Source organism: Montipora foliosa, chromosome 1, assembly GCF_036669935.1.
Source record: "Montipora foliosa isolate CH-2021 chromosome 1, ASM3666993v2, whole genome shotgun sequence".
NCBI lineage: Eukaryota > Metazoa > Cnidaria > Anthozoa > Scleractinia > Acroporidae > Montipora > Montipora foliosa.
The window spans coordinates 2,416,888-2,438,274 of NC_090869.1; the positions used below are offsets into that span (position 1 = coordinate 2,416,888).

The 21,387-nt window shown below is 41.0% G+C and overlaps 3 protein-coding genes across 3 annotated transcripts in view; all 3 read left to right on the plus strand.

Moving 5' to 3' along the window:
• The window catches only part of LOC137981391 (uncharacterized), a 29,482-nt gene extending 23,069 nt beyond the window's left edge, over nucleotides 1-6,413 (plus strand). Inside the window, 2 exon segments of the mRNA XM_068828565.1 lie at nucleotides 314-394; nucleotides 1,183-6,413. Coding sequence (XP_068684666.1) covers nucleotides 314-394; nucleotides 1,183-4,535 — 3,434 coding nt within the window. The 3' untranslated portion in view covers nucleotides 4,536-6,413.
• Nucleotides 1-21,387, plus strand: part of LOC137993521 (uncharacterized) — a 520,905-nt gene that overhangs the window by 92,706 nt on the left and 406,812 nt on the right. The gene's annotated exons all lie outside the window — the stretch shown is intronic.
• The window catches only part of LOC137981407 (uncharacterized), a 44,411-nt gene continuing 41,977 nt past the window's right edge, over nucleotides 18,954-21,387 (plus strand). Inside the window, exon 1 of the mRNA XM_068828566.1 lies at nucleotides 18,954-19,032. The gene's annotated coding sequence lies outside the window, so the exon portion shown is untranslated. The remainder of the gene's footprint in view (nucleotides 19,033-21,387) is intronic.

Below are 21,387 nucleotides of genomic sequence, written 5' to 3' on the forward strand. Positions count from 1 at the left end.
CTGCTATTTTGATACAGATCCACTGACTTGGTTTGCTTTCTGATGTGTGTTGTCTTTGATTTTTCAGCACTTGTACTATGTTTTCGAATACAACTGTACATCGCTAAGTTATAGTTTATTGTAGGTGATCAATTTCTTAATTTAGCTTAGTTCGATTCTCTTTTTAGTCAGCTGTGTCATAAAGGGTTCTTCGGCTTTCTGTCTAGTTTCTAAATGTTAATATTATTATTTGTCTTGGACAGTGCCAATAAAATTCTTGCTGTTTCTTTTGTCATTAACGTGACAGCGGACTATGTTGGCTATTTTACAATAGATCCTGTGCATCCAGAAGCAAGCTGTGCTGATGTTCTCTCAGAAGCTGCAGGAAGCAGCACACACAGTCAGCAAAATCAAGGTAATAAATTCAAATCACTGAAAGGAAATGTCAGGCTACAACACAAGGCATGCAAGCTCCTTTCGCCTTCCCTCCTTTTCGTCTCGCTCTGTATTGATAAGACTGGCTCTGCATCTCCGGCTTCCTTCAGAAAGAAACTTAAAAATTCTATTCCAGATATTAAGTATTAATTTTACCACAGATACAGTAAAAACGTGGTATTTTGTATCTTAAGTTTCATGTGAGTGAACCTAAGCTTACAAGCCTTAATAGTTTTTATTAAAATAAAATAAAGTAAGTAAGGTCTGGACGTTGCTTGAGTGGATAGCGGAAAACTAAAACTAAAAAACTAAAACTATTAAAGCATAAATTTTCATTCAGGGGATGTGTGTTATTCCACATTAATATTACAAATTACAGTCAATGATAGGGAGAATATTATATGATAAAGACTGCTTGAGAGAATTGTGTCTTTTTTGGAGTGGATACTTGACCTGTTGTTACAACTTTTTTTCTGAAGAAATGATATCTTGAGTTGAAAAGTAAGGAAGTATTTCATGTAGGTTTTGGAACCCGGATGCATGACAGGCGCAAAGATCAGTCTCAAACTTATGACGTTTACTTTGCAATGGGAAAAAGTAATTTGCATTACTATCAAACTACATTTTTTGTTCGTGTTATTTGTTTTTCAAATATTGCTGAATACGGGACCTTTTGTGCTGTCAAAATTAAGAACACAATAAGGTTGAGATTGGAGTGAAAAAACACTTCAGGCAACACCTTTTTAAAATTATTTTTGTCTTTTGCAGAATTACCATATTCTGCCAATATTATAGAAAGGGTCCGTCAGCTCTACAGTACTCGTGAAAAAATTATTTTTCCTGTTCCATGGCTTGATGACTTCAGCTTTCATCTCGATGACGTTTTTACCAAGCTAAAGATTTTGGGTAAAGAAAAGACAAGGGGAACATTGACTGATGAAATAACCAACATGACAGCTATCTTTAAAGGACACAAGGATTGTGCAAAGCCACGGACTGTTTTAATTGAAGGAGACCCAGGCATGGGAAAGACGACCTATTGTCAGAAACTGGCATATGATTGGGCAGTGAAACGAGAAGAATGGGACAAGTCTTTTCCCGAGATTGACGTTCTGTTGCTTTTAAGGTGTCGTGATATCAAAACTGATATTTGGGAGGCCATTGATGACCAAATCCTTCCTCTTGATATTGACAAAGAAGACAAGGAATGGTTCTTCAAGTTCATTCGAGAAAATCAATCCAAGGTTCTGTTAGTGCTTGATGGACTTGATGAAGTGGATTCCAGTAAAGTTGACATGTGTAATGACCTTCTGGAAAGTAAAGTCCTACCCAATTGCCACATTGTTATCACATCACGCCATGAAGCTGGTAAGAGGGTAAGGCGGTACTGTGACACCCTGTGGGAGATCATCGGATTTACTTTTGAAGACGCAAAGAGCTACATTCTTAAGTACTTTAAAGGCATGGAACACTTGGCAAAAGAGCTAATCAAACAGCTTGATTTTGACATGTTTGCAAATAGAGACTTGATAGAGTTGACACGGAATCCTCTTAATACAGCTTTACTTTGCATCCTTATTGAAGATTTCAAGGGTGTACTTCCACCGGAAAGGACACAGTTGTACACAGAAATTGTGCGATGTGTTTTGTTAAGATATGAAAAGAGAAATCAATCATCGAGTGGCAGTGATGCTGACCTACTGGAAATTTACAAGGATGACCTGGTGCAGTTAGGATGCATGGCGTTGCAGTCTTTAGGTAAAGGAGAGTTGTTTTTCGACGAGAATGAATTTAAAGTCAGTTCCAGTAATTTGATCAAGTTTGGGTTTCTTTCGATCCAGACCGGTGGCAGCAAGAGGAAACCATCCTCGCGCTTTTGCTTTCTTCACAAGACCTTTCAAGAGTTCTTTGCTGGCTTTTATCTTGCTCATCAGATCCTTGATGGAGACACTGATTGTACATCAGTAGTGACCGGTGTAAGGAACATGAATGAACTGAAACAATTGTTTTTATTCATGAGTGGTATTTTGTCCACAAGATCTGAAGAGATGACAGTTTCGTTGGTAAAAAGCATAGCAGAGCTTGCAAGTTCGTCCAATATGGGAATCATGAATTCCGAAGCAGAAATTTTAGAGTTGGCACTTGATTGTATATTGGAATGCAAATGTCATGGAGAGAACCTTCAGTCTAAGTTAATTCAGACCTTTGGACAGAACTTTCGTGTTAAAGATCTCGCCGTGAGTGGATTCCATCATGTGAACCTTTTTTGTGAAATTCTCAAAGTCAACACATGCTTGACTACTTTGAATTTGCTTTTCACTGAAATTGATGCCGCTGACGCTGAATCCCTTTCTGAGGCTCTCAAAGTCAACACAACCCTAACTACTTTGAATTTGAGTTGTAACTTCATTGGTGCCGCTGGCGCTGAATCCCTTTCTGAGGCTCTCAAAGTCAACACATGCTTGACTACTTTGTATTTGAGTTCGAACGACATTGGTGCCGCTGGCGCTGAATCCCTTTCTGAGGCACTCAAAGTCAACACACGCTTCACTACTTTGCATTTGAGTGGCAACAACATTGGTGCCGCTGGCGCTGAATCCCTTTCTTAGGCTCTCAAAGTCAACACATGCTTGACTACTTTGGATTTGAGTTCGAACAACATTGGTGCCGCTGGCGCTGAATCCCTTTCTGAGGCTCTCAAAGTCAACACATGCTTGACTACTTTGGATTTGAGAGGGAACAAAATAGGTGCCGCTGGCGCTGAATCCCTTTCTGAGGCTCTCAAAGTCAACACATGCTTGACTACTTTGGATTTGAGAGACAACGAAATTGGTGTCACAGGCGCTGAATCCCCTTTTGAGGCTCTCAAAGGCAACACATGCTTGACTACTTTGGATTTGAGAAAGAACAAATTAGGTGCCGCTGGCGCTGAATCCCTCTCTGAGGCTCTCAAAGTCAACACATGCTTGACTACTTTGGATTTGAGTTGGAACAAAATTGGTGCCGCTGGCGCTGAATTCCTTTCTGAGGCTCTCAAAGTCAACACATGCTTGACTACTTTGGATTTGATAGAGAACGAAATTGGTGCCGCTGGCGCTGAATCCCTTTCTGAGGCTCTCAAAGTCAACACATGCTTGACTACTTTGGATTTGAGTTGGAACAAAATTGGTGCCGCTGGCGCTGAATCCCTTTCTGAGGCTCTCAAAGTCAACACATCCTTGACTACTTTGTATTTGAGTTCGAACGACATTGGTGCCGCTGGCGCTGAATCCCTTTCTCAGGCACTCAAAGTCAACACACGCTTCACTACTTTGCATTTGAGTGGCAACAACATTGGTGCCGCTGGCGCTGTATCCCTTTCTGAGGCTCTCAAAGTCAACACATGCTTGACTACTTTGGATTTGAGTTCGAACAACATTGGTGCCGCTGGCGCTGAATCCCTTTCTGAGGCTCTCAAAGTCAACACATGCTTGACTACTTTGGATTTGAGAGGGAACAAAATAGGTGCCACTGGCGCTGAATCCCTTTCTGAGGCTCTCAAAGTCAACACATGCTTGACTACTTTGGATTTGAGAGGGAACAAAATAGGTGCCGCTGGCGCTGAATCCCTTTCTGAGGCTCTCAAAGTCAACACATGCTTGACTACTTTGGATTTGAGACAGAACAAATTAGGTGCCGCTGGCGCTGAATCCCTCTCTGAGGCTCTCAAAGTCAACACATGCTTGACTACTTTGGTTTTGAGTTCGAACGACATTGGTGCCGCTGGCGCTGAATTCCTTTTTGAGGCTCTCAAAGTCAACACATGCTTGACTACTTTGGTTTTGATAGAGAACGAAATTGGTGCCGCTGGCGCTGAATCCCTTTCTGAGGCTCTCAAAGTCAACACATGCTTGACTACTTTGCATTTGAATTGGAACAAAATTGGTGCCGCTGGCGCTGAATCCCTTTCTGAGGCTCTCAAAGTCAACACATGCTTGACTACTTTGTATTTGATAGAGAACGAAATTGGTGTCGCTGGCGCTGAATCCCTTTCTGATGCTCTCAAAGTCAACACATGCTTGACTACTTTGGATTTGAGATGGAACAAAATAGGTGCCGCTGGCGCTGAATCCCTTTCTTAGGCTCTCAAAGTCAACACATGCTTGACTACTTTGCATTTGAGTTGGGGGTGATTTCGATTGACCGTATTCCAGGAGAAGAATACATAGAATAGAAGGTAAAAATAAAATAAAATCCTTTGTTTTTGCGGAGATTCTTATTAAAATAGACCATATTCGTATTCTCAGTATTGGACTCGAACTAGCTTGCAATGGAAGCTCATGGGGGGAAATCTTTTCAAATGCAAATACTTTTTATTGTTATAGAGCAGGAATTTTTTCCCGACAGCGTCTTTGACGTGAGAGGGTAAATGTTTCCCCTCATTAGCATTAGGGAGCTTAAGCACGCGCGTTTTTGAGACGCGGACGGCAACCGGAAGTGATCTATTTTCCCTTTTAACATGTTTTCACGCAACCACGTTTACATTGCTAAGTATTTTTTCTCCAATAGAGATAATTAGTACAAAAATCTGGGAGACACCACTGTCATGGCACGCAAAAATTTCTCTTCCGGTTGCCGTCCGCGTCTCAAAACGCGCGTGCTTAAGCTCCCTAGTGACCAACGACCGCTGTTGCTTTTGCCATTGCACGTTTTTCTTTTTTCTTTTTTTGCTATATGACAAATCACTTAATGATTTAATTTTTTTTCCCTCGAATCTCGGGGAAAGATTGAGATTCTCCGGAAACAAAATTAACCGTTTCCCTCGGGACCAGTCATTAAATGTTTCATATATTTCCCCGTATTAGCCTCCATTGCAAGCTAGTTCCAGTGCAATACTGAGAATACAAATATGTTTCTATTGTAAAACATCTGCTCAAATGCCATTTTAAACATATGTTTATTATCCTTGTTGCTTCAAAACGCCAGACATACCATTTTAAAATATCACTCCACGTATTCTTATTCCGGAATACGGTCAATCGAACGCACTCTTGGGTTTAAATAAAGTATTCTCCCAGAGTCGGGTGATAAATTCCTTCCTAAGGCTCTGTCAAGTGCAGCAAGCGTATTAGGGGTGTCCGGCGTATCAAGAATATCAAGCGTATCAGGTGTATCCAGCGTTTCAGGGGTAACTCTGACACGCAGAACAACCAACAAGTTTCAACCCGGTTCGGCCGTTCCAACCACACCGGTTAAAGTATGAACTCGAAGACCTCGCTGGTCTCCTAAATAAAAGACTAGAATTGTAACTTTGATAAAAAAAAGCCGAGTTACATTTTATCTGAAAATATGGTGACATCACGAAATTTATCCGTGCAGTGTTGTAAATGTGTTTATACTGTAGATATGTGTTCTTCTCTAGCTTTTTCAATGTTCGTTTTGAAGGCATTGGCTTCTACTCATTTTAATTCAACTCGTCAGTCAAGCAATCAGAACCGGTTATTCCTGAAACACACTAACACTAACCAAAATGGAATACTGGTGTTCAACTCTTTAATTCCTATGTATCTCGTCAAAAATGATTCCTTCTCTTCAGTCTCTCAAGAAGTGAATCAAGTCAATCCAGTAGAGAACTCCGCCTGTTCTCCTGACAGTTTCGTTTCTTTGTTTTTCATTTTCACGTGATTATACTGTTGCACAATCTCGCAGTATTTAAGATTCTGCTACTTGTATCCCGCCTTAGTCTGAAGATGATATAGATTTATATCGAAATATTACAAGCACGTAACATCGTTTCCTTGCATTTGTTGTCTATCAAGTTTAGTCACAATGCAATTACTCGGTATAGCATTTATTCTTTAAGTCCTCCATTTATTTAAAGATTCACCCTAAGATGAGGTGTCCCTCGATAGCATTTTCTATAAGAAATTTCTTTGATGTAAGACCAGTAATTCAATCAGTATTAATATTACCTTTAAACTTTAGGAAGTCGTTCTTTTCATTAAAGTTAAATGAATTGTATGTTTTTCACTGTTGAACGTTGTAAAGAGTCTGGCCTATCCAGCCGATCAACCTCACAGCTATTTTGATTTCCAAAACTCTGCGCCAAATTTTATTACCACCATTTGCGTTCATCCTTGAAGTGTGACTAATTTTGCATGTAGTTTTACCTTTTAAACGTTAACGGTTTAGTCTCATACCTGTCACGTTTGACCAATGAAACGTTTGCGGACTCAGGTCACGAAATTGATAACGTTTTTGGCGCCAAACGATCATGTTTTCAAGTTTTACATTGAGTGTAGGCAGGTTCACGCGCGAAGCAACTATGGAGTCGGAAATGCAAGTGCCAGTCGAAGTTGGTAATACCAGAAGGATTTTTCTCATGAGTCCGCCAAAAACTGTTGACGAGTTGAGCAAGGCCATAACGAGTAGTATTTTTAAGATGCGTTTTTCGACTTTCGGGATACTGGATGAAAATGACGAAGGAGAGTATCATGAGAGTATAGAGTGCTTACCATTTAGCAAAATAATCTGGGTGGAGTGATCGTAGCATAAAAGTAAGCGATTTTCCGAATTTATTGTGCAACCGGAAGAGAATGGCGCTTACCATTTTTACCACCTGGCATTTCATCCCGCATATTTACTCGATCTTGCGAGGAAGGGCCTGGAAACGGAACGATTCTCGCAAATAATACGAGAAGTTCCCGATTTGCCTTCCGAACAGAAAAAGTGGACTATCTCTGGAGCTTGTCCACAATTTCCGAAGAGATTTCCCGGAAAATAGCCTTTCCATTTGACGTCAAACTGAAATTTGGGGATTCTTTGGCTAAATGGTAAGCATCTATTTAGTTTTGAATGACGATCCAATTAGCCTGAGAATTGCCAATTTCGACATCAAAACTAATCGTTGGAATAAGTACTCAGCGACTCAAGCTAAGTATTCTAGGGCTCTTCACCTTCTGTGAAAACAAAACCTGCTGAGAGAGCTGATCCATCTAGTCATAAGGAAGCTGAACTACCCGCGTTTTTTTTAGCGAGCTGAGGCACGCGCGTTTTTGAGACGCAAACGGCAAACGGAAGTGAACTGTTTTCCCTTTTAACTTGTCTTCACACAATTAAGTATCTTTTCTCCATTAGAGATAGTTCGTATAAAATTCTGGGAGACACCTCTGTCCTGGCTCCCTGAATGTTCTCTTCCGGTTGCCGTCCGCGTCTAAAAAACGCACGTGCTTAAGCTGGCTCCCTAGAGTATTTGCGAATACCCGTTCTACTGGGCACGAGTTACAAAAGGAAACCTAATGTAGCTCTACTGAAGGACGCGCCACAGCCCGGGTTTCTCTGAAGAGCTATATCCTTAATTGCATTGATAGGGGTGAGCAAGATTGCACAAAGACCATAGAAATCATCGATTGAAACGCGTACGGATGATAATGTCAAGCCTTATGCAAAGAAAGAACTTCTCTTGAAAGGTAGATCATAAAAAGTGAAGAAAGCATAGAATAGAAAAGGTCCTAGATTCAACCACTAAGAGGGAAAGTACACGAAACTGAAATGAAACTAGAAAGAGGGGAGAAGAAACGTTAGGTAAATATCTTATCTCCCTATTTTTTAACTCATTTTTCTCCCTGTTCCCTGACTTTTTACCTCTCTCCCTGTTCAGTACGTAAAGTAACACTAAATTTGCAGTCTAAATTCCTTCCGATATTGTGACTTTATTAAAGAACTTTGCTCTTTGAAACCCTTGAATACCTACGGACTACAGTACCAGCTTACCTTTTTATGATGTACTCTACCTTTGTGGCATTTTCAAACTAACAGCCTCATGCTTTGTTATTGTATTGATTTGATGTATTGTCTTACGCAGTGTTCAATGGGCATTTCAGTTTATTGCTGTACATTTTTGAAAACTTAGTTCACATGCAGTGCAAAGAAGACAGAGAACATTTTGTACTCACCATGGCCTTGCTATTGACCGTGATGTTCGAATCGACACAGAAGGCACAAAAGGCACACGGAAGGGACCCTCCAAAGACCTAAGTCTCCAAATGTTTTGACGAACACTTAGTTGAGGTCTCACGATTTTCCGACGAGGCATCTAAATCTCACTTACGGTCAAACAATATCTTGCAATGGCCAAACAATCAAGCGAGAATTTACTAGCTTAAAGCGCTAAAAGACCATTCAAAAATTATAATACAATACAGATAATACATACTTAATTGACCGCTCCCCATAGGGGCTTTTCAGGGCCAATGAAACAATCAACGAAACAACAGAACACAACAATTACAACTGTTAAGAATCCCAACTGGCCAGAGGCAAACCAGTTGGCTATTTACAAGTGCAGCTGGGAAGTTGAACTCATTGAGTAGTCAGAGCGGGTCTTGAACCCGGGATCTCCGGATCTCAAGGCAAGCGCCCTAACCACTGGGCCACTGGGCCACACTGCCTCCTTAAATCAAAATACCGCAAACACCGGAGCTTACGGGCTTAAAACAGCATTGGATACCCAGGGTTTACCCAGTGTTCTCTTCGATATAATTGTTTAGCGGGTCCAGCGGGGAACTTCCCTGGTAGCAAAAGTCTCTTTTCTTTTGCGTTCGCCAGGCTGAAGAGTACAGGAAAAGAGACCTCTCCCATGGGCCGAAATTCGTTGTGTTGAGCATGCGCAGCGGCTACTTAGCGACCGAATCCACACATGATACGTCATGTTGTGTTGGCTCATGTAACAAAAGAGGAATTGCTGTAAAGGAATGCGCGGGACACAGCGGGCTCAAGTCACTGTCAGCAAACATAACATGGGGCATGCGTTTCGTAGAGTGCCGTCTAAGGTTGTGGACAGCGGTTGGATCAAAGTGAGTTTCGACCCATGGTAGAGGATTCCTCTCGTCTAAATTCCCTAACACCACCTAACCCGTGCGAAAAAACAATAGAAAAACATGACACAGTATTTGCTATCGTGTGCTAACTGGAGGCCGCACGTTTATTGAGACACGCCAAAGCAACAATTACAATCAAAGTGATAGGTGCATAAGGCAAAAAACAGCTAACAAAAAACAGAACCTGGGGAAGAACCAACGAGCATCCATAGGATGAAAACACCTCACCGCGCTCGTTGCAGCAAAGACTGAGGAAAAACCCCGGCCCTATGGATAGAACTCCCCCGACCTGCCGGGCACGGTGTTTAAGAAAAACAATACAAATAATTTAGATCCCTAAAGATCGTGTGACCAATAGACGAGAATTAAAATCGTCTTTAACGTAGCCATCCTTGGCGTTTTCGCTCGCCTAACGACCATGACGTTTAAATAGTCTATCAGGAATTCCGGCACAAGCTGCTGAGGTGGCTCCTCCAGCCCTTAGGCTACGGAGACTGAGCTTTGAAACGTCTGTTAAACCTTTAAAAGCGTCCTTTACAAGTTTGCGAGCTCTCGTATAACTAATCCCTTGGCTCCGGACCATCTCTTTCGAACGAGGAGTAGCAAGGGCTCTGAAGAGAGGTAAATCTTCGGTGAGGTCCATCTGCGCAGCTGAGATGTACTCTTCCAAGGCCTTGACAGGATAAGTCGGTAGGTCTGACCTCGCGATAACGATCCACGCCCCGTCACGGAATTGATCAGTTTTCGACGATTCTAGAAAAATGGAAGCATACGAGGGGAAGAACTTAACATCACAGGCCTTTATATGGCTAAACTCGCTAAAACGGAAAAAAACCCGCGTAACCTATAAGACAGAAGGCAACCGATCTGAGATCTGAAATAGAAGGAGACTTACCTGTAATCTTGGATTCCACGAGGGCCTTTAACATCTCCGGAGTCACAGGATCTTTTTTAACCTTGGGCATTCCCAGAAGCCTCTGAGACGCACTGACCATTCGGGAAACCAGAGGATGATCGGAGATTTTAGACAAGCCAGCCATCTGCTGCGCCCAGTCAATGCTATAAACGGCGTTAAGAACTGGAGAAGGAGAATTAGCATCCTGAAGCAAGCATTGTAAATAAATTGCGACCTGAAAGGGATTAGCAGGAAACAGGCAAACATGGTTGGAAGAAGCCCAACGTTTCCATCTTCGAAAACCTCCCAGGTAGGTACGTACAGTACCATCCGCTTTAGAACCAAGAACTGTGCTCTTCACCAGGGAAGCAGTGGTTTGGAGATGCTCGGGGGTTGAGGAAAAGAATTCCGACCACATTTCCGACTGGACCACATCTGCAAAGAGACAAGAACTAACCGACAAGAAGAGAAAGACAAAAAAGATAGGCCATCCGTCTATATTATTTAATGAATTGAGATTAGAAAACTGATAAACAGCAATAAAAGTAAATAGTAAATCCAACACAGGATTTTACAAATAAATCCACACTCTCATGGGCACAGATAGCCCCAAGTCCGACAAAGGGCACAGAAAGTCCCTGAATCACAAATTCAAAACATATCAAACAAACACAAACTAATCGACACTTCAAATTCGCTCGCAACTTCATAAATGCTGGGCACAGATACTCCCGAGTCCGGTAGGGGGCACAGATTGTCCCTTAATACCAATTTTAAAAAACATGTTAGATAAACACAAACTATTTGACGCCTTAAATTAACTCACAACTCCATGAAAGCTTGGCACAGATGGTCCCATGCTCGAGGGCACAGATGGTCCCATATTCCTGGGCACAGATGGTCCCAAAAATCTCTTGGCACAAAAAAAGGCCAATACACTGAAAGGGGCAAATAGCGAAATAGAGAACCTCCATATTCTACCAAAATGACAGATCAATTGCGACACATAAGCACGCATTCAGAAAGTACATGAATATATAAAAAACACTAGCAGTGAAAAGTTTACTAAATAAACTCCATAAAGACTCAGCACACGCGACTGGACGCAAATCAGCTACTTCTCAGTAACGCTAACATCGAGAACTAAAAGAAAGAAAACAGACAAATTAGCATAAAAAAGTAAGAGTAAGTGCCTCCAGCGAGAACACCAAGATGACTAATCTACATAAAACACCTTCTTAAATACTCTTACCGAATTCCTTGATAGTTCATAACGACGAGAGCATATTTTTCCGCTAATTATTCAAAACACGGAAAAATTCATCTCTCGTCTAAATTCCCTAACACCACCTAACCCGTGCGAAACAACAATAGAAAAACATGACACAGTATTTGCTATCGTGTGCTAACTGGAGGCCGCACGGCCCCAAGAGTACAAAAAAAAAAAATTGGGCCCACTAAAAATACAGCACGCAAAAGAAAAAAAGAAAAAAGAAAAATACCTAACAATCGAAGTGGACTCTTAAAGCAATCATCCTGAAGTTCAAGTTTTCGTTTGAGATGTAGGCTTCTTTGAATGAGGAAAGTTCCATCCAATCGATAATGAAAGATGCAAAACGTTCTCCATCTGGACAAATCATCGGCCAAAAAGGGGGGGGGGGGGAATGTCACAAGGGAACAATAAGAGAACCTGAAGCTTTACAGTTACTCATATGATGTAAGACACGCAGAATAAGGCAGATAGGCGGACAGGCATAATAATTCTCCCCGTGCCAATCCATAACAAAAGCATCTATGCCTTCAGAACCTGGATTCCAAAATCTTGAATTGAAACGAGGGAGTTTGGCATTCACATGATTTGCGAAACGATCCATAGAATGAGGACCCCAAACTGAGTCAATGTTGGTGAAACGAAAGTGGACGAAAGGCCCCATGACTACAGCAGATACTAAATATAGACAAGGCTTCGGACTGCAAATGTTCTTTACTAATACCAGACGAAATAATCCGAGGTACATTTTGATTGTCCGTAAACCATTTAAAGGTTAAACCTGAAAGCTGGTTTAGCAAAGAAAGCAGAACAAACTTAACTGCCAAAATCTCTCTAAAAGTAGAGCTAGTCCGCATTTCCTCGTGGGACCAAACACCTGACACTAAATCCAAGCCACACTGCACGAAATAACCACCAAAACCAGAGTCACTGGCATCGGAGTAAACAACACCAACTGCGCTTGATTTAGGAGACATAACCTTACCATTAATAGAGTCAATATTGTTCAACCAAAAGGAAAGTTCATAACGAGTCTCAGGTGAGACGTGCAAGGGCTGATCCCAAGAGGATCTACATTCCATCGCTGCATAGCAGTTTCTTGTAAACAACCTGGTAATATTGCCTACTGCACAAGCCATAAAAATAATTTGCCCTGTAACTGAAGCAAGCTCTCTGGCTAAAATTTGGTTATTTCGAAGACAAGAAACGAGGGAAGATTTGAGCTGATGGATACGAAACTCAGGAATTTGAATTAAACCTTCGCCAAATTCTAAAATAGATCCCAGGAAAACTAACCTCTGAGTAGGTGAAAACCAGACGAAGCAAGATCTTGACGAACTATTGCTCATTCCCTTTCTTCTTGAAGACGTAGGTTTTTGGTTGCACCTCCGAAGCTATTTGTGACGCCAAATCCGTCTGCGCTTTAAGCAAATTGCTTTGTAGGCCCTGAATCTGCGTGTTTACTGCGGATAAGATAACATTCTTCTTGGCCTCCAAAATGGCATGCAAGTCGGAAGGAATAGAAGGAGATGACGAAGAATCCTCGTCGCCCGTCGTAAATTTCAAGTAAGAGTAAGTGCCTCCAGCGAGAACACCAAGATGACTAATCTACATAAAACACCTTCTTAAATACTCTTACCGAATCCCTTGATAGTTCATAACGACGAGAGCATATTTTCCCGCTAATTATTCAAAACGCGGAAAAATTCATTTTTCTCGTACTCGTCAGCCCAGTGGACGCAAAAGAAAAGTGACCTCTGCTTACAGGGAAGCGGGGAACAGATCTGTACAGTTATATTAACATCTATTCAGATCTATTCGGTAAAGCTTAAAGACTCATGTCATGTTTTCAAGACATTCTTCCTTCTCCCTTTTCATTCCTGGTTCTCTCGTCTCCCTATTTTTTGGGCGTACTTTTTCCCTCGTCCCACTATTTTTTTGGCCGTTTCTCCCTGCTCCCTAAACCGTTCCTTTCCCCTCTAGAAAGAGTTAGGTCTGATCCTCGAGATTGAAATATTTGCAGAAATTTCCATTTGCGTGTAGGACACTCTCCGCGTAAGTGCGAGTACGGAAAATACTCATCTGTCTTGCAGTGTGGAGAGAAAAAATTTCATCCTGGTGAACTCAATATGAAAGAAATGCGTTGTCAAATCAAGAGACGTCAAAGTGAGCTTAACAAGTTAGTCGAAGAGTTTGAAAGTAAGAAAAGTGCCGTAGAAAGGATGAAAGACAAAGTACAAAGCCGCATTGAAAGTGATTTGTTCCAAAAGTGAACAAGGCGGCATACCTTGTGAACGGCAACAAAAACTTGTCATTATTACTTAAACATGTTTATCTCGTGGAGGAATACTGAGAAAAGAACTTTAGAGGAAAAAATACTCTGGCCTGCGAAACAAGACATCGGAAATGTTTCAGAGAAAGCTCTTACTGACAATAATTCGGGTAGTCTTGCATTTTCTAAGTCAAAGCAGAGCGGCAGCCGCAGGCGTAAAAATCCAGCAAAGACGTCCCTTGAGCGACATGGTATAAAATTTCCCAGTAATGCACATGCATGTAGCAGTCATAGTGCTGAGAAGCTCTCTTCACAAATTTTGTATACTGCTCCAGGAAATAAGGGGAAAGAGACTGAGCAGTTAGCAATGGTCATCAGGGAAAGCCTTCTCTTGGAACAGTCTACAAGCGAAAATAGCGTCAACACAAGTGACCCTTATAACTTCTTGCCACCTCCACACCCAGAAGTCTTTCCTTCGGGCGTCCATGTCCCTGTAGCAGTAAGGGCAATGGGTTACCCACCCACAAGCGTGTATTCCATGTAATATCCTCCCGATCCGCGTAGCCGCATGCACTGCAACCTGTAGTACCGTACAAGTACAAACAGTAAGGAAACAGTAGAATTCAACAGGGCCATTAGTACTAAACAGGAGTCGAGTGATGCCTGTGAATATGAAGCAGCATCTTTAAACTTATCATTAACTCGTCATAGCTGAAATGAAGACTTTCGTTATAATATTTTCACATTAATGTGATTGTAATGATAAACAAACAGGAAGATGATTTTCGACTGTAAAATTCATCAGAGGTAATTTTACTAACCTCTGCACCATGAAATTCAAGTTAAATATTGTGTTCATTTGTATTTGAAGGGCGTGTGCAATTTAAAACAACACTGAACTCAGTGGCACGCGCGTACACTGGCAATATATATATTTTTTGCAAAAATTTATTCTCGTTCCGCCGTGGTATGTCCATCGGTCACCACTGATACGTGTCTACTTAAAAGTTTCCCAGGGAAACGTGAACTTGAACTTCTTCATTTACATTGAAAAATTCAAGAAAAAATTTCTTATGACCGTGATCATTGCTGTACAGTCCTCATACAAACAAGTAATCTATAACTTCGTAAATCCAGCCATATCTCGTGCTTAGATAGTCTCAACTGCACCCAGGACGCAGCTTTTTACAACCTCTAATTTCATTGGATCCCTTTAGGACGCAGCTCTATTGTTTTTAGAGTTAGGGTGTATTGTTTCTTTTGTATCTTTTTTTGTCCATTGTTTTCTGAACCAATCGCGAGAGCCGTTGTAATAACTGCGTACTGACCCTCAACTGCTTCTGCTATTGCTAAATTAAAATTGGAATGAACAATTTCCTTCAAGTTACCATTCAATTCAGATTTACGTTTATTAAAACAAAGCTCTATTGGGTTAAGATCTGGAGAATATGAAGGTGTATACAACAACTCAATTCCCATGGTAACAAACCATTCCTCTAAAGTTTCTCCTCCTTCAAAATCATGAAAAGATAACTTATCCATAATAACAATGTCACCGACTTCGAGGCATGGTCGACAATGTCGACAGTCTCAATATTTACGTCACCTGACTCCTATAAAAAAGGAAAGAAGAGGGGTTTTGTTTATAGCCCCGCTTACAACATTATACGTTCAGAGAAACCAGCATACTTAGAAAGTATTTAGAGAATCCAGTTTCCTCGCGACATCTACACACCGTGTTCCTTTTGCGCTGTGTCCACATTTGCGAGTTCCCACGTCTGGGGTCTTTATTCGAGTCAAACAGCAACTTGGCGAAGAGGCTCTGCGACTGGTTGATCACATTTTGTGTTTTTTGTTCAAGCTATACCTCATGAGTGATAAACGATTTAGAAATGCAATCCCAAGAACACTAATAAGTAGAGCAAGTCAAAGAAGAGTATGAGACTCGTGAACAAGTGTGAAACGTAACAAGTGTAACGAATGTACACAGTTGCTTCATTCGCCACCTACATTTAGTGGAGCACTCGCAGATACTGCTGCTAGTGTAGCAAGCGTACCAAATGTAACAAGAGCATTAAGTGTAGTGAGCGTAGCAAAATTTCTGGTGTTCTGAAATGAGAGCAGAAAGACGTAAAACCACTATTAAATGAAGGTAATATTTTGGCGGTCCTTCCCAAAGGATTTGGCAAAAGCTTCATATTTCAGTTTTTTCTTACGGGCGAAATGTGTCCTGCCGTAGTAATTACACTTTAATTTGAGAAGTATCATCGGTGCCCAGATTAAATTTAACAAGAAGCTGGAGACATCTTTGCTCGTGTCAGGTTCCTTTGAAGCATAGGTATCTTTTTTCCTTCAGTAAGAACCAAATCTGGTCGCGATTTTTGCGAAGTAGGGTTGTAAGATGCTTCGTCAAGGAGTCTGTCAGAGTATGTCCAGGTTTGCACGCAAGTGCAAAAATTGCGAATTTTGCGAAAAATCGCAGAACACTGAAAAGCTAGAGAACAAAAGTCCCCAAAAATCGCGTGTCCTTGTTGGGGATTTGTCTTCTGTTTTGCACCATTTACGATTTTTCGCAAAATTCCCAATTGTCGCATTTGCGTGCAAACCTGGACATAAGTGAGTGCGGGTAGGTTTCCTATAAACCGATATGTCCTTGATAAACTGAATGTGCAGTGGACGTTTTGCCTGTTAAGATGTTTGTAAAAGTCGTCGATTTTGTCTTCGTGCAGAGCTGTGAAATTATCGTCAACGTAGCGTAACCAGAGTGGTATTAAAAGGTAAAGGTACACCTTATTTAACGTCGGAAGTTCCTTTACTCTCTAGAGAGTATTCTCCCAGGAAGCCGACGGTGCGCGTCCACTCGAGAAGGTGAAAATTGTCTTGAAATCTGCTCGTACGGATGTGGCTTGAATGTCGTTTAACAGGAGCTCATGACTAGGGACGTAAACGTCATTGTATTTCTGGAAAGGTGTTTTTATAGAACGAGTTATTTTTAGCTAATCACAAGTCTTTCATGAAAGGTTATTATTACCCATGGGATTGAGAATGGTCACCCGTTTAAGCCAAATGTTATGTAAGAGCTCGTCTAAAAATAGTTTGATCTGTAAAATTGCCCTTACATCATGAAGTTGTAGGCTCCTAACAGAACAGATCAAATTTTTTTTAGGTGATAGAAACATCTCTTTAGACATTCTGTGTACATTACAAAGAGCCTAGAAATGTCTCTCAAAGCCTTTTGGCTTAATTTGTTCGTTGGGTGTCCTTGGTGTAACCATTATGGCCGCTTTGATTGTATTTTTGTTTGGGTCTTTCAGGAAACCAACCTTTGTCCATTCGTCAAGTGAAGAAAATCGTCGCTTTCAGCTATCCTTCCATCTCATGGCTGGTGCCGGAATTTCTTTACATTCCTGGCTGGTTTATAGCTGCCGGCACGCATAAGTTTTGATCAGGTTTTCAAGAAGACATATCCTCTTTGAGAAACGCGGTGGCCTGGATGCCACACCAGATGTAGCAATATTTTATGAAAATTGAGATGATCAATGATTGGGAATATTAACATCTCTGGAACAAATAATCACTGGCAGAGCTTTTTTTAAGGAACCTTATTGATTTCTTGTAGACCAAGTTTCTCGGTCCGCATCATATTGGACAATAAATTTCAAGCAACAACATACATAGCAATTAGGGGCAAATAAGCAAGCTCAATGTTGAAACCATTGTGAAGGAAATGTTGGGAATAATCGTCGATCTCCAGTAGATGCACCTGAATCAAATCACGAAGAGAAAAACAAGATGTGATTGGAGACTTTGTTGGAGATCGTTGATGCCTCTTGGACGCCGGGACAAAAAGCCAATAAAATTCAATGCAAATGTTGTGTCTGTTTCTTCTCATGGCAGTTGCATGGGTTACCTTTGTGTTAGACAAGAACTCTTTGCTGCAAAGGAATTCATCATTTTAGGCACCGATTGTCTATGAGAAAGGAGTCTTGAAAAGGACAGTGACTGACTGTTCGACCACTCTGATAGGGAGTCATCTTCAGAGTCAAGTGACTCCTTTGCAGGTTGTCGAAACGTCAGTCACTACCAACAGTCCTTCTCAGGACTACTTTCACACGGACGATCAAATTTCATCGAGGTAACAATCCTTGACTCAATTTATGTCATATCAGAGATATGAAAGGTGCACCGTAATGCTTAATTTGCTGATTTTTGGTCAAAATTGGGTAAAAATCTAAATTAGTACTCAGCTCACACCTGTTTTAAATAGATCGGATAGCCGACTCCTGCTGAGGTTAAGATGGCCCGGTTATTAATTGAATAAATGAAGAGATATATGTTTATCAGTTATGACTCGGTCACACTCCAATAATTGCACCTAATTCTAAAATGGCTCTGATTATTGTTTCCGCTTTAGTTTCCGGCTGGAATGTCAGCAGTCGAACTGTCAAGATTCCTATTAGGGGCCTCCTTTTTCTTTGCAGATAATCTCACATGAGAAAGGTCTAAATTTGGGCTCAAGAACATAATCTAGGAGAAAGAATTGATTTATGTGTCAATCGTGGTCTGCACAAGTGATTCCTGCCACAGTTTAACAGCTTTAATTTAATTTCAGGCTTTGTGCCCTGTGCAATGATCTAATTTTCCGTCGAGTGGATGATATTAATAAAACGACTAAAAATATTTTAATATTTTTGAAATCTTAACTGCTGAATATCCCGCCACTCCAAAAGTGACCTTGAATGTGGCTACGCGGCTACGCAGTGGTCTTTACCACCCCTCCCCCTAGAACATGTTAGTAAGGAAAGAAGTGGCTACGCGGGAACGCAATGGTCTTTACCACCCCTACCCCTAGAACATGTTAGTAAGGAAAGAAGTGGCTACGCGGGAACGCAGTGGTCATTACCACCCCTCCCCATAGAACATGTTAGTAAGGAAAGAAGTGGCTACGCGACTACGCGGCTACACGGCTACGCAGTGGTCATTAACGAGATCGTGTGCTGAATATAGCACTCGTTTACTGGTGGAGCCTAAGCGCTCGCTTCAGCGATTAGCCGTAAGCACTCTCTTAAAATTTTGCTTGCATTTCACGGTTCGGTTAACTAGATCGTGTGAAGAATATAGTGTAAAATGTTCTGGAATTTTCAAATAAAATAGCGTGACTGATTCTTCAACATTGCTATGGCAACTGTCATTCAAACATTACCAAATTTGGTAACCACTTGCTGCGCCCAAGGAAGTGCAAGATTATTTGGCTAAGTTGTGAAGAAGATGTAAAGGGAATCAAGACCGGACTGATATACTATGAAAGCCTCGTAAACCTTTGGTAAGCGATTTAAAACACTGTAAAGGAAAATACTCTATAGCATGACGATCCTCCGACATTTGGCCATGATCGGTGGTTATAAGCGGAAAGGAGCGATTGCACAATACCCCTCCACAAAGATCGAAGCGTTACTTTTGCTGCGCGAGCTGTATTGCCGAAGGGAAGGAAAGTGGGTAAAGTGGATTGAGTAGAATGGCTGGTGCCAAGTCGGCTTAAGTTTAAATTGAATTGAGTAGAATGGCTGTGCCACAGAGGAATACCGCCACAGAGCTGTAGTGCCTTATATTAGACAACTTACGCCTTGCACTAATGACGTCATGTAATATTATAGAGCCCCGAGTGACTCAGACAAACAAAGTTCAGTCTGTAAGAGTTACAACGCAAATGAGGCGTAATATTCACTTCAATCATTTCGGTTTTAAGCAACGTTGACCGTGTTCTTGGCTCTATTCTTGAGAGAGAACCAGAACACTACACAATTGAGCAGCTAGAACGGTGTTTAAAGTGTGGGGGGTTGAAATTGACGAGCAAACGTCACGACCTTTTTAAACGAGTGAAGTGCTGTATAAGGTCGCTCATGTAAACAGTGAAAGTGACCATTGCTTGATCCAAGCATCGATAATGGCCCTTGGTCTGTGGCAAAAATGCAAAAAAAGGTTTGATGTTGGAAGGAAATGCTACCATAGTGCAAGTTCTGTTCCTTATTCATGGCATCTGATAGGATGCGGCAATGCGGGTCCGCATAATTCCTTAAAATCCGCATCCTCCGCATAATTACGATATTATCCACATAAACAGAAGAAATGCCTGATATTAGTGATAAAGCTGGTGCTAACCATCCTCACAAACCACAGGCACCCCAAGCTCAGTGCGAGCGTGGCCAACAAAAATATAAGGATTTGTATTGGAATCCTGATAAAAAGCTTAAAAAGATTATTATATATGAAAAAAATCTCAATTAAAAGGCCTAACCTTATTGCCATTAGTTGTATATTTTTGGAAGAATCATATTGTACCCGTTTCTAGCATTTGTTCAATAATGAAGGTATTCACTCTTGACGTATCTTGACTGTTATCTTGTTGTTAGTCATTTTATTAAAAATGATTATGGAATGCATGTGTTATAATGCAATTATAACAGTTTTGCAGGATATCAGTAAACTTTCTTGCCAGATAGCCAAGCTGCGTGACTTGCTAGAGTGTATAACACAGAGTATTACAACATGGTCTCCTATCCAGGTATTAACCCCATCCAACAGGAGTTAACGTTGGTGGACAATAGGCCAGTTTACAGTTGCTAGCTCAGTGACCTACAGTAGCCTATGAATGGCTGTGAGGCTGCCAGTGACCTTGTATAGATACAGGCCTCACTGCTTTTATCATGTAAATTATGGTGTTGTTGTAAATTCTAATTAGTGTATATTGACTTTAGAAAAGCACAAATTTAAGGTTTGTATCAAAGCAGGGTCACCAGCAGCCTTGCTGCCATTCTTACTAGCCAGGTAACTAAGGGAAAGGACAAAACATGGACCCCCCTTTTGGACCGGGTCCATGGACCACTTCTATGGACCCAGTCCATAGACCCCCCTTTTTTTGCTAAAAAGTGTCCCAAAGCATGTTAATGAGCTTTTTTGGTTCCTTAGAAAGGACAATTTCGGCTAATTTGCTTCACTGTTCTTGGACACCTGCAATAAAAAACTACTTGAACTTCAAACAAAATGTTAGGTGCTCCAAGGAAGAATGGAATGGGGCCATTTGGGTTTTACTTAACCCATGAGTGGGATCAAAGACCCTCGCCCACATCATTTTCCAGGGTGAAAATCCATTTAAGTTAGGCAATATGATTTTAGTACAAAAAGTCATGTATCAATCGTTCTGATGTAGACAATTTTATCATGAAAGTAAATTATCAGTGTAAAATAGATTATTATAATTATCATACATTTATTCAATTTATTATATTATAAATAACAAATTAATCTCTTTGAAATGATAAATTTATCTTAATTTCATTGACATGAAACTGGTTGGCATTTTTCCAGAACAGGAAAACATTCTTTTATATTATTCTAAAAAAGGTCATCTGATGCACTCAACAGTGGACTCCAAAGTTAGCCATCCCCAACATAAACAATATATATTAAAAACATTAACATACTACAGAGATGTATCCAGAGTGCGTCATTGCGTCCTGGGACGCACTTGTTTTCCTTTTGGACGCATAGAATATGGAACAAAGGGTCCAATTGAACGCAGAAAAAAAATCGAATGTTTATGCAAATTACCAACGCCAGGAAAAACATGCGAACGGCGTATTTCCCAAGGAAATTGAACATTCCCATTTCTCACAACGGA